At 36.7% G+C, this 12,254-nt stretch overlaps 2 protein-coding genes across 2 annotated transcripts; both read right to left on the minus strand.

The window, feature by feature from the left end:
* Positions 1 to 1,030: 1,030 nt before the first annotated feature.
* On the minus strand, positions 1,031 to 4,223 carry LOC112710844 (uncharacterized). The gene is made up of 2 exons (XM_025763273.3): positions 3,778 to 4,223; positions 1,031 to 1,394 (listed from the first exon to the last, which is right to left on the minus strand). The coding sequence occupies exons 1-2, from the start codon at positions 4,085 to 4,087 to the stop codon at positions 1,363 to 1,365; spliced, it is 342 nt and encodes a 113-aa protein (XP_025619058.1). The 5' UTR covers positions 4,088 to 4,223; the 3' UTR covers positions 1,031 to 1,362.
* Positions 4,224 to 4,933: 710 nt separating this feature from the next.
* On the minus strand, positions 4,934 to 5,566 carry LOC112709082 (toll/interleukin-1 receptor-like protein). The gene is made up of 2 exons (XM_025760982.1): positions 5,450 to 5,566; positions 4,934 to 5,314 (listed from the first exon to the last, which is right to left on the minus strand). Exons 1-2 carry the CDS (start codon positions 5,564 to 5,566, stop codon positions 4,934 to 4,936), a joined length of 498 nt encoding a protein of 165 aa, XP_025616767.1.
* Between the last annotated feature and the right edge of the window lie 6,688 nt (positions 5,567 to 12,254).

The following is a 12,254-nucleotide window of genomic DNA, read 5'->3' on the forward strand; positions in this document are numbered from 1 at the left end:
GAATCCTACTCGGAATACCACAGACAAGGTTTAGACTTTCCGGATTCTCATGAATGCCGCCATCAATCCGGCTTATACCACGAAGATTCTGATTAAGGAATCTAAGAGATACTCATTCAATCTGATGTAGAACGGAGGTGGTTGTCAGGCACACGTTCATGGATTGACGAAGGTGATGAGTGTCATGGATCATCACCTTCTTCATAATTAAGCGCGAATGAACATCTTAGATAAGAACAAGCGTGTTTGAATGGAAAATAAAGGAATTGTATTAAATCATCGAGACGCTGCAGAGCTCCTCACCCCCAACAATGGAGTTTAGAGACTCATGCCGTTAAAAAGTATGTAATTCAGATCTGAAAATGTCATGAGGTACAAGATAAGTCTCTAAAAGTTGTTTAAATAGAAAACTAGTAACCTAGGTTTACAGAATATGAGTAAACTAAGATAGTTGGTGCAGAAATCCACTTCTGGGGCCCACTTGGTGTGTGCTGGGCTGAGACTAAAGCTATCCACGAATTGAGGCTTTTCTTGGAGTTGAACTCCAAGTTATAACATGTTTTGGGCGTTCAACTCCGGATCATGACATTTTTCTGGCGTTTAACTCCAAACAGCAGCATGTACTTGGCGTTCAACGCCAAGTTACGTCATCTATCTTCGCGCAAAGTATGGACTATTATATATTGCTGGAAAGCCCTGGATGTCTACTTTCCAACGCCGTTGAGAGCGCGCCAATTGAACTCCTGTAGCTCCAAAAAATCCATTTCGAGTGCAGGGAGGTCAGGATCCAACAGCATCAGCAGTCGTTTTTCAGCCTAACTCAGATTTTTGCTCAGCTCCCTCAATTTCAGCCAGAAAATACCTGAAATCACAGAAAAACACACAAACTCATAGTAAAGTCCAGAAATATGATTTTTGCCTAAAAACTAATAATATTCTACTAAAAACTAATTAAAACATACTAAAATCTACATGAAATTACCCCCAAAAAGCGTATAAAATATTACCCCGCTAAAAAGATTGCTCAACATTACCCAAGTCATAAGTATATTATGTAATCAGAAATATATGGGGGTCACAGATCGGTCCTACACTCACAAATCAGTACACTGTCTTTGCGATCCGGCATCATATTTTTGTTCCTTTCTTGACAATCTACACAATTGATTTATAAGTCTAATGCTCAGGCTGCAATAGCATAACCTCCCCGAAAACATGATTTTCTAACATAGAACTTCTCATCAACACATTTTAAAAAATTCCCTAACAAGAGAATGATCTAGGTTGTACAAGCAACAATCACCGCTTAACTATAAGATGGTTTGCAACATGCACATGTCCAAGGTCCAAATCTTCAATTCTTCAGAGCACCAACAATAACAACTCGAATTTAGCTGCACAGTAATTTAAACATCTCTGTTTAATAGAGACAAAATGAGGGATGCTAGTTAACCATAGGTCAGAGCAGATAAGACAAAAATGAACTACAAGATGCTAATACAAATCCAAGTTAAAGAATTAATAAACTAGTTGTAACTAGTGACCATACAAAAAAATGGATTTCTTCATAAAAAATTTAGCCCACAGATTCTACAATAACCAGTGAACTAGCTGAAAGTAATGTTAACATGTCAGCAAAAAATAAAGGTTGCTGAAAATGCAGATAGAAAAAATCAGAGGCACATAATTCAATGGATATGACCGTACAATTAAAGAACAGATTGGTCATGGAGAACACCAGGTGACAGCCCCACTTCTAACTAGTGGTTAATACTTTTTTATAGAATGAATAGAATGTACTACTCGTATAATAATATTAATACCAAATTATTCAGCTCATGTAAAAGTACCCAACCAAAATGAGATAAACAAAACATACGATACATACAATCTGTATCATGTTTTAATTTAACGAAAGTATAGAGAACCACCTTTTACTTAGCCAACATTAGTGTTTAGGTTTATAATTTAGGATTTAAGGTTAAAGATTTACGAGTTAGCGTCTAGATTTTAAGATAAACAAAATAATTTTAAAAAAGTTGGCTGATGTTGGCCAAAAAAGGTTGGTTACCTAGAATCACTCTTTAATTTATATTCCAAATATGTAGTGTAAGGGGTCAATCAGTTAATTCAGCTTCAATAATTTCTATTATTTGATTAATGAAATGCATTTTTCTATAAAAAAGAATATGATTAAGAACGAGAGAAAATAATAAAAGGAAATGGATGGTAAGAGATCCTCTATGGAAGATCATGGGAAAAAAAGGAGAGAGAAAAGGAGGGAGAGAGGGGGGATTTAAAGTGCTTTCTATGACGTGTAGCTTACAAATCTCAACATGTTTAAGTGGGAAAGTCCTCTAAAAAGAACATTAGCTTTATACCAAATAGATGTGACAAATTTAATCACATCCTACAAAACATGCTTGTTCTGAAAATCTGTTTTATGCAGGGGAATGAAATATATTCGACAGAAAACGGGAACATATGTGACAGAAGTATACTAAGTTATTCTAATTATCTTCCCCCCACCCCCTCCCTCTCCTTCTCTTTTGATTTTGTTATTGAATTTGGATCCTCTGAATTTTCAATTTTCACTTTAGAGAGTAAAGTGTAATCTCTCATTATTGAATGGTTTCTCTCTCATATTTTTTTCTTGGCCCCACTTACGAAATAAATGGTGAGAGATCACACTTTACCCTCTAAAGTGAAATTTAAACTTTAGAGAATCCAAATTCCTGTTATTTGTCATCCACAGAGAGACAAAAATATTAACCAAGTAAATTTTATTCCGTTATTTATTAGCAAAATACCATTGACTAGCATTGAAATGCCCAAAATAAAGCTAAATAGTTGTGCTGACTACAATCCTGCATGAAAACCACGGAATGAATCCAGACTTGAAGATAAACGAGAATCTTCAGCAGGAGGTATCGAGTTTGACCTTGGAATTAATAACAACTTCAATGGCTATGGATAAGTGAATAAGAGAATAAAATGAAAACTGAAATCTAAGATACATGGTCACGGGTTCAGCTCAACTATGAAGAGTGAGAGAGTGTATTTCATTTTGGGGGAGAATAAAAGCATCTATAGATAGTTTATTCATAGTAAAGTCATCCATAGATAGTTCAAATTAGCTACATTATTATTTAAATAAACCAAAATTGTTTGACAATGAAGGCTACCTAATTCAATTAGCAGGATTCACAGTCAAATCACAAACACAAAGGAAGAAAATCCATAGAAATTTCCTATAAATAAACCCACATATAAAAAGGTACAAGTGAAAGACAAAAGGTTTATCACAAAACTCATGTAAGTTGCTGCTACCATTATACTAATAAACTTCATACCAACTAACTGATTTCTTTCTGTTACTCAATCATAAACTAACAAAATGATTTATTAGGATTATACCCTATATCCAAAAGTAAACTCATAAACTGTTTATGAGTATGACTATGATATGCCAAATATTATCTTCTTTGTCTGTAGCTAATTGCTTCTAGTGATAGCATTCTAACATATCTACAAATCATAATACCAAAATACATGATGAACAATTTCATTTTTATTTCAAAACTGCAAATTCCCATCGTATCTTAATTTCATGAACTTCCATGACCACTCTTCATCCATCAAGACATCGCAATCTTAGACAAAAACAAAAAGAAAAATATAATCCTACACAAATTATGCTAGATAACCATAAGACACAAGCTATATTAGTTATCAGAAATAAATCAAAATAGAAGAAGAAAAAAAATAAGAAATTACCTAGTTCATTACCACTACTGCTGTTGCTGGTTTTGTGGGTTCGGTGGAGGAGGCATGCCTGGGCGAGGAGGTCCGAACACCGGAACGCCGCTGCCAGGTGGAGGAGGCATCCCAGGACGAGGCGGAGACGGGGCGGGAATCCTCGGCCTGGCGGAGCAGGAGGCCCTCTCACCATCTGACCAGGTGGTGGAGGACCCACAAGCTGCTGCCCAAACTGTGGCGGAACAGGGAAAGGCTGTGGAGGCCCACCACCGGGCCTGGGTGGTGCAAATTGCCCAGGCGGCATTGGAGGTGGCGGGCCTCGTGCCATTGGCGGTGAACCCTGACCAGGAGAGACAGATGAGAGAGATCGAGGAGCAGAGAAAGACAGAGAGAGAGGATAGGAAGAGGAGAGAAGATGAGGAAGACTGAAACCTTCATAGCTGAACGAGGAGGTTTCTGAAGACGGATGAAGAATAATTTTGATTTTTTGTTTTTTTAATATATTTAACATAGATGAAAAGAACAATTTTAATTTTTTTTTAAATGTGTTTTAGTTTTGTTGTTTCAATTATTTGAAACTACAAAATTAGGATTAATTGAATTTTAAAATTTGATTAATTTAAAAAGGTATTTTTGTCTAATTAAATAAAGGAAAAATGTTTAAGTTTTTTTATAAAATTAAATAAATAAATATTTTTTATTTTTATTTAATTAAAAGGATCTTTTAGTAAAAATGGTGATATATTATATATTTAAAAAAGAAAAAATTAAATATTGACGTGGAAAATAAATTCCACATGTTTTATTGTTTTTCCTATACCCCCTATGCCACAAATTCCAATCATTCTGACTTCAACAGATTCACTTAATAGTGATTCTACCTTTTCAAGATTTTCACTAATGCCAACGAGACTTTTACTATCATTGGGTGGCTAATGGTCAATCAGCTTCTAAAAAACATCTTTGACAATATTCTGAATGAATTCAATTTTGGCCCTACAATATGAAGGAAGAGGAAAGGGGAGGGGGGTCAAGACATAACATTAGGAGCAGTGTAACACGATCGTCAACAAAATTGAACAAAACGGGGTTCCTTAACTCAATAAACGCATACTTACCTATAAGAACGGGAGTCCAAGCCTTCTAAATTTGCTGCTGCAGTGAGAGCTTCCCTTCACTTCTGAACCTCCGCCTTCTTGTTATTCTGCAAGTGTTTTTTAAACGCTTCACTGTAACTTCCTAGCTGATACCTTACATGTGATGGATCAACGTTGTAGAAGACAGGTATAACAAGCCATCCAAATTCTTTCTTGCACTCCATTATTTTAACCAGTTCTTGCAAGCACCACTTTGAGGATGCGTAGTTCTCTGAGAATACAACAAGCAAAAGGCAAGACTCTTCAATTGCTCTGAGGAGGAGGAACGTGATCGAATCTCCTTCGTGAAGCAAGTCATCAGTGTATGTAACTATCTGCTTTCGGGACAGGGCTTTGAAAAGATGGAAAGTGAAGCTTGCGCGTGTATCCTCACCTCTGAAGCTGATGAAATCATCATACTGTAAAGCAGGTAACGGACTATTCAAACGGGAAGAATTGGAATCTTCGACCGGTCGATTCACTTTTGGATCCAAATCCAACACCCGGTCTGAGGTATTAAAATTGTTAACCGGTGGGAGATCTTAGAACTTCACCCGTGTAATTTGTAGAGGAAAAACAGCACCACCGTTGACTTTGGATTTTAGTTTAGCTGGGAAAGGTTGGGTGGACGCAGAATCAGGACCGTTACCAGGGAAGATGAATAATCTCATCGAGCGATTTTAGGCGAATTTCTTTAGAGGTTATCATACTCAAGCATCAGGTTGTTTAGGCCGTTGTCACTGTGACAGATATTAGGGCGTCAAAGTCATCGCCGGGGAGCTGATACTTGAAGTGGATGTCACCGGCGGTGTCAAAGAGGGCGGAGAGTTCCGCGAGCATGGCGGTGAAGTCGATTCCACGGTTAACGTAGTATAGCTTGTTGTGGCCGCCGATGTAGGAGATCTTGTTGTCGTTGGGGCGGTGGTGGATCTCGCCGCCATAGCTGCAGAGAAACTTCACGTCGTAATTCTCCATGTTCTGAACTTTTCTTTCTGCGTTTGGAGTTTGTAATCAGAAGGAGTGTTAGCAATGAAAATCGATGAAATAACTTCTTTTTAATTTCGTTATCAGCAATGAAGTTACCAAGAAGGTTCCATATTAGGTTTAGTCAACGCACAGTATTTCCTTTTGTTTTCGGTGAGGGGAAAAGCTGTATTGGAGAAGACAAAAGTGATTGTTCCCACTAAATTTGCTCCAAAATGGTTACTTGCACAAAAAATATACTAGGTATTTAGATTAAAAACCATTAATTTATACAAAATTTTAGGCTAATTTTTTTGATAGAGAAAGTACAGGGAGCCAATAGAAATTTTGTACAATATATACAATGAATGTTTATTCAGTATTAGAGATATAATCATTAGCATTACCTTTACTTTGCGAGTTTCATAATATGGTATTAGAGTTTTAGATTTGAAAAGTCAACAGTTCAATCCTTGGTGAACTCCAAAATCCGGATGGTTATTCTGAATAGTATGGATGATGTTCATATTGGACTAAAGATTTAGCCTATTGTACACATTGTACACTTAAAAAAATTGGACAGTCTGATTTTTTTTTTTTGAGGGAGAAGAACACAAATTAAATCGTTCGATTTGTGCTGGACAAACAGTTTTTTGTTAAAAAATTGGATCCATGATGAGCGGATAATTTATACGCTTTTTGGCATTGTTTTTAGGTAGTTTTTAGTAAGTTTGAGCTACTTTTAGGGATGTTTTCACTAGTTTTTATGTTAAATTCACATTTCTGGACCTTACTATGAGTTTGTGTGTTTTTCTGTGATTTCAGGTAAATTCTGGCTGAAATTGAGGGACTTGAACAAAACTCTGAAAAAGGCTGACAAAAGGACTGCTGATGCTGTTGGAATCTGACCTCCCTGCACTCGAAATGAATTTTCTGGAGCTACAGAACTCCAAATGGCGCGCGCTTAATGGCGTTGGAAAGTAGACATCCAGAGCTTTCCAGCAATATATAATAGTCCATACTTTATTCGGAAATTGACGACGTAACTTGGCGTTGAACGCCAAGTACATGCTGCTGTCTGGAGTTAAACGCCAGAAAAACGTCATGATCCGGAGTTGAACGCCCAAAACACATTATAACTTGGAGTTCAACTCCAAGAAAGCCTCAGCTCGTGGATAGATCATGCTCAGCCCATGCATACACCAAGTGGGCCCCGGAAGTGGATTTATGCATCAATTACTTACTCATGTAAACCCTAGTAGCTAGTCTAGTATAAATAGGATAAGTTACTATTGTATTAGACATCTTTTGATAGTTTAATCTCTGGACTATTCGGTCTCTTGATCATGGAGAGGGCTGGCCATTCGGCCATGCCTGAACCTTTCACTTATGTATTTTCAACAGTGGAGTTTCTGCACACCATAGATTAAGGGTGTGGAGCTCTGCTGTACCTCAAGTTTCAATACAATTATTATTACTTTCTATTCAATTATCTTCTATTCTTATTCCAAGATATACATTGCACAACACTTTGATGAATGTGATGATCCATGACACTCATCATCATTCTCACTTATGAACGCACGTGACTGACAACCACTTCCGTTCTACTCTAGGCCGGGCGCATATCTCTTAGATTCCCCAACAGAATCTTCGTGGTATAAGCTAGATAGATGGCGGCATTCATGGGGATCCGGAAATTCTAACCTTGTCTGTGGTATTCCGAGTAGGATCCTGGAAATCCGGAAAGTCTAACCTTGTCTGTGGTATTTCGAGTAGGATTTCGGTATTGAATGACTGTGACGAGCTTCAAACTCCTGAAGGCTGGGCGTGATGACAAGCGCAAAAGAATCAATGGATTCTATTCCAACCTGATTGAGAATCGACAGATGATTAGCCGTGCCGTGACAGAGCATTTGGACCATTTTCACTGAGAGGATGGGATGTAGCTATCAACCAAGGGTGATGCCTCCAGACGATTAGCCGTGCAGTGACAGCGCATAGGACCATTTTCCCGAGAGGATTAAAAGTAGCCATTGATGATGGTGATGCCCTACATACAGCTTGCCATGGAAAGGAGTAAGAAGGATTGGATGAAAGCAATGAGAAAGTAGAGATTCAAGAGGAGCACAGCATCTCCATGCAATTATCTGAAACTCCCACTATTGATTTACATGAGTAATTCTATCCCTTTTTATTTTCTATTTTATTATTAATTTTCGAAACCATAAACCAGTTTAATCTGCCTAACTGAGATTTATAAGGTGACCATAGCTTGCTTCATACCAACAATCTCTGTGGGATCGACCCTTACTCACGTAAGGTATTACTTGGATGACCCAGTACACTTGCTGGTTAAGCTGAACGGAGTTGTGAACCATGGTATTGGTATCTTGTTTATTGGCGCCATTACCAGGGAATGAAAAGCAATGAATTTTGCAAAATGGAATAACAAATGAATCACAATTTCGTCCACCAAGTTTTTGGCGCCGTTGCCGGGGATTGTTCGAGTATGGACAACTGACGGTTCATCTTGTTGCTCAGATTAGGTAATTTTCTTTTCAAAAATCTTTTTCAAAATTTTTCTTTTCTTTTTTGTTTTTCTAACCATGTTTTTCGAAAAAATTAAAATAAAAATACAAAAAAAAATTAGAAAATCATAAAAATCAAAAATATTTTGTATTTCTTGTTTGAGTCTTGAGTTAATTTTTAAGTTTGGTGTCAATTGCATGCTTTTAAAAATTTTTCTTGCATTTTTCGAAAATCCCATGCATTCATAATGTTCTTCATGATCTTCAAGTTGTTCTTGACAAGTCTTCTTGTTTGATCTTGATGATTTCGTGTTTTATGTTGTTTGTTGTTTTTCATGTGCACTTTTGCATTCATATTTTTTATGCATTAAAGATTTCTAAGTTTGGTGTCTTGCATGTTTTCTTTGCATCAAAAATTTTTCAAAATTGTGTTCTTGATGTTCATCATGATCTTCAAAGTGTTCTTGATGTTCATCTTGACATTCATAGTGTTCTTGCATGCATCATGTGTTTTGATCCAAAATTTTCATGTTTTGGGTCATGTTTGTGTTTTTCTCTCTCATCATAAAAAAATTTCAAAAATAAAAAAATATCTTTTCCTTGTTTTTCTCCAAATTTTCGAAAATTTGAGTTGACTTAATCAAAAAATTTTCAAAATTAGTTGTTTCTTACATGTCAAGTCAAATTTTCAATTTTAAAAATCTTATCTTTTCAAAATCTTTTTCAAAAATTATATCTTTTTCATTTTTTTTCTATTTTTCAAAAATTTCAAAAATCTTTTTCAAAATATTTTCAAAATCTTTTTCTTATCTTTATATCATATTTTTGAAATTACACTAACAATTAATGTGATTGATTCAAAAATTTGAAGTTTGTTACTTTCTTGTTAAGAAAGGTTCAATCTTTAAATTCTAGAATCTTATCTTGTAGTTTCTTGTTAGTTAAGTCATTTAAAAAAAATTAATCTTTTTCAAAATATCTTTTTCTTAAAAATCTTCTCTTTTTGTCTTATCTTTTTCAAAATTTTATCCTTTTCAAAATTTGATTTCAAAATATCTTATCTAACTTATTTTCTTCTTATCTTTTTAAAATTTGATTTTTAATATCTTTTTCAATCAACTAACTAACTTTTTGTTTGTTTCTTATCTTTTTCAAAACTACCTAACTACTTTTCCCTCTCTAATTTTCGAAAATATCTCATCCCTTTTTCAAAAATTCTTTTTAATTGTTTTAAATTTTAAACTTATTTTATATTTAATTTTCAAAAATTACTAACCCTTTTCAAATTATTTTCGAAATTCTCCCTCTCCCTTCTTATTCTATTTAATTATTTAATTACTAACACTTCTCTTCACCTCTCTTCATCCAAAAATCCGAATCCATCCTTCTTCATTCTTCTACCCCCTTCTTCTTCTACTAACATAAAGGAATCTCTATACTGTGACATAGAGGATTCCTCTTCCTTTTCTTGTTTTCTTCTCTTTCATATGAGCAGGAACAGGGAAAAAGACACTCTTGTTGAAATTGATCCAGAACCTGAAAGGACTCTGAAGAGGAAATTAAGAGAAGCTAAATTAAATTATTCTAAAGGTAACCTTTCAGAAATTTTTGAACAAGAGAAGGAGATGGCAGCCGAAAATAATAATAATGCAAGGAGAGTGCTTGGTGACTTCACAAAGCCAACATCCAAGTTTGATGGAAGAAGCATCTCCATTCCTGCCATTGGAGCCAATAACTTTGAGCTGAAACCTCAGCTAGTTGCCTTAATGCAACAAAACTGCAAGTTTTATGGACTTCCATCTGAAGATCCTTATCAGTTTTTAACTGAGTTCTTGCAGATCTGCGAGACTGTAAAAACGAATGGAGTTGATCCTGAAGTCTACAGACTCATGCTTTTCCCTTTTGCTGTAAGAGACAGAGCTAGAATATGGTTGGATTCACAACCTAAGGATAGCCTGGACTCCTGGGATAAGCTGGTCACTGCCTTCTTGGATAAATTCTTTCCTCCTCAAAAGCTGAGCAAGCTGAGAGTGGATGTTCAAACCTTCAAACAAAAAGATGGTGAATCCCTCTATGAAGCTTGGGAAAGATACAAGCAGCTGACCAAAAGATGTCCATCTGACATGTTTTCAGAATGGACCATATTAGATATATTCTATTATGGTCTATCTGAATTTTCGAAAATGTCATTGGATCATTCTGCAGGTGGATCTATTCACCTAAAGAAAACACCTGAAGAGGCTCAAGAACTCATTGACATGGTTGCAAACAACCAATTCATGTACATTTCTGAGAGGAATTCCGTGAATAATGGGACACCTCAGAAGAAAGGAGTTCTTGAAATTGATGCTCTGAATGCCATATTGGCTCAGAACAAAGTGATGACTCAACAGGTCAACATGATCTCTCAAAATCTGAATGGATGGCAACATGCATCCAACAGTACTAGAGAGGCAGCTTCTGAAGAAGCTTATGATCCTGAGAACCCTGCCATGGCAGAGGTTAATTACATGGGTGAACCTTATGGAAACACCTATAACTCAGCATGGAGAAATCATCCAAATTTCTCATGGAAGGATCAACAAAAGCCTCAACAAGGCTTTAACAATGGTGGACGCAATAGGCTGAGCAATAGCAAGCCATATCCATCATCTTCTCAGCAACAGACAGAGAACTCTGAACAAAACACCTCTAATTTAGCCAATCTAGTCTCTGATCTGTCAAATGCCACTTTCAGTTTCATGAGTGAAACAAGATCCTCCATTAGAAATCTGGAGGCACAAGTAGGCCAGCTGAGTAAGAAATTTATTGAAACTCCTCCCAGTATTCTCCCAAGCAATACAGAAGAGAATCCAAAAGGAGAGTGCAAAGCCATTGACATAGTCAATATGGCCGAATGCACAAGGGAGGATGAGGACGAAAATCCTAGTGAGGAAGACCTCCTGGGACGTCCTTCAAGCAAGAAGGAGTTTCCTATTAAGGATCCAAAGGAATCTGAGGCTCATATAGAGACCATAGAGATTCCATTAAATCTCCTTCTGCCATTCATGAGCTCTGAAGACTATTCTTCCTCTGAAGAGGATGAAGATGTAACTGGAGAGCAAGTTGCTCAATATTTAGGAGCTATCATGAAGCTGAATGCCAAGTTGTTTGGTAATGAGACTTGGGAAAGTGAACCTCCCTTGCTCATTAGTGAACTGGATACCTGGATTCAACAAATTCTACCTCAAAAGAAACAAGATCCTGGCAAGTTCTTAATACCTTGTACCATAGACACCATGACCTTTGAAAAAGCTCTGTGTGATCTGGGGTCAGGGATAAATCTTATGCCACTCTCTGTAATGGAGAAGCTGGGGATCATTGAGGTACAACCTGCCTTGTTCTCATTACAATTGGCTGACAAGTCATTGAGACAAGCTTATGAAATAGTAGAGGACGTGTTAGTAAAGGTTAAAGGCCTTTACATCCCTGCTGATTTCATAATCTTAGACATTAGGAAGGAAGAGGATGCTTGCATCATCCTTGTAAGACCTTTCCTAGCCACGGCAGGAGCTGTGATAGATGTCAACAGAGGTGAATTAGTCCTTCAATTGAATGGGGACTACCTTGTGTTTAAGGCACATGGCCATCCCTTTATGACAAAAGAGAGCAAGCATGAAGAGCTTCTCTCAGTTCAGAGTCAAGAAGAGCCCCCACAGTCAAACTCTAAGTTTGGTGTTGGGAGGCCACAACCAAACTCTAAGTTTGGTGTTAAGACCCCATATCCAAACTCTAAGTTTGGTGTTGGGACTATACAACATTGACCTGATCACCTTGTGGCTCCATGAGAGCCACTGTCAAGCTATTGACATTAAAGAAGCGCTTG

This window comes from Arachis hypogaea, chromosome 9 (genome assembly GCF_003086295.3).
Source record: "Arachis hypogaea cultivar Tifrunner chromosome 9, arahy.Tifrunner.gnm2.J5K5, whole genome shotgun sequence".
Lineage (NCBI taxonomy): Eukaryota > Viridiplantae > Streptophyta > Magnoliopsida > Fabales > Fabaceae > Arachis > Arachis hypogaea.

Bases quoted from the DNA above. Each gene is read 5' to 3' on its own strand.
- LOC112709082 (XM_025760982.1), bottom strand. From the start codon at position 5,566: ATGAGATTATTCATCTTCCCTGGTAACGGTCCTGATTCTGCGTCCACC. The intron at 5,315-5,449 runs GTGAAGTTCTAA...CCTGCTTTACAG, and splicing joins TTCCTCTACAAATTACACGG to TATGATGATTTCATCAGCTT.
- LOC112710844 (XM_025763273.3), bottom strand. From the start codon at position 4,087: ATGGCACGAGGCCCGCCACCTCCAATGCCGCCTGGGCAATTTGCACCA. The intron at 1,395-3,777 runs GTAATTTCTTAT...ATTACTGTGCAG, and splicing joins CAGTAGTGGTAATGAACTAG to CTAAATTCGAGTTGTTATTG.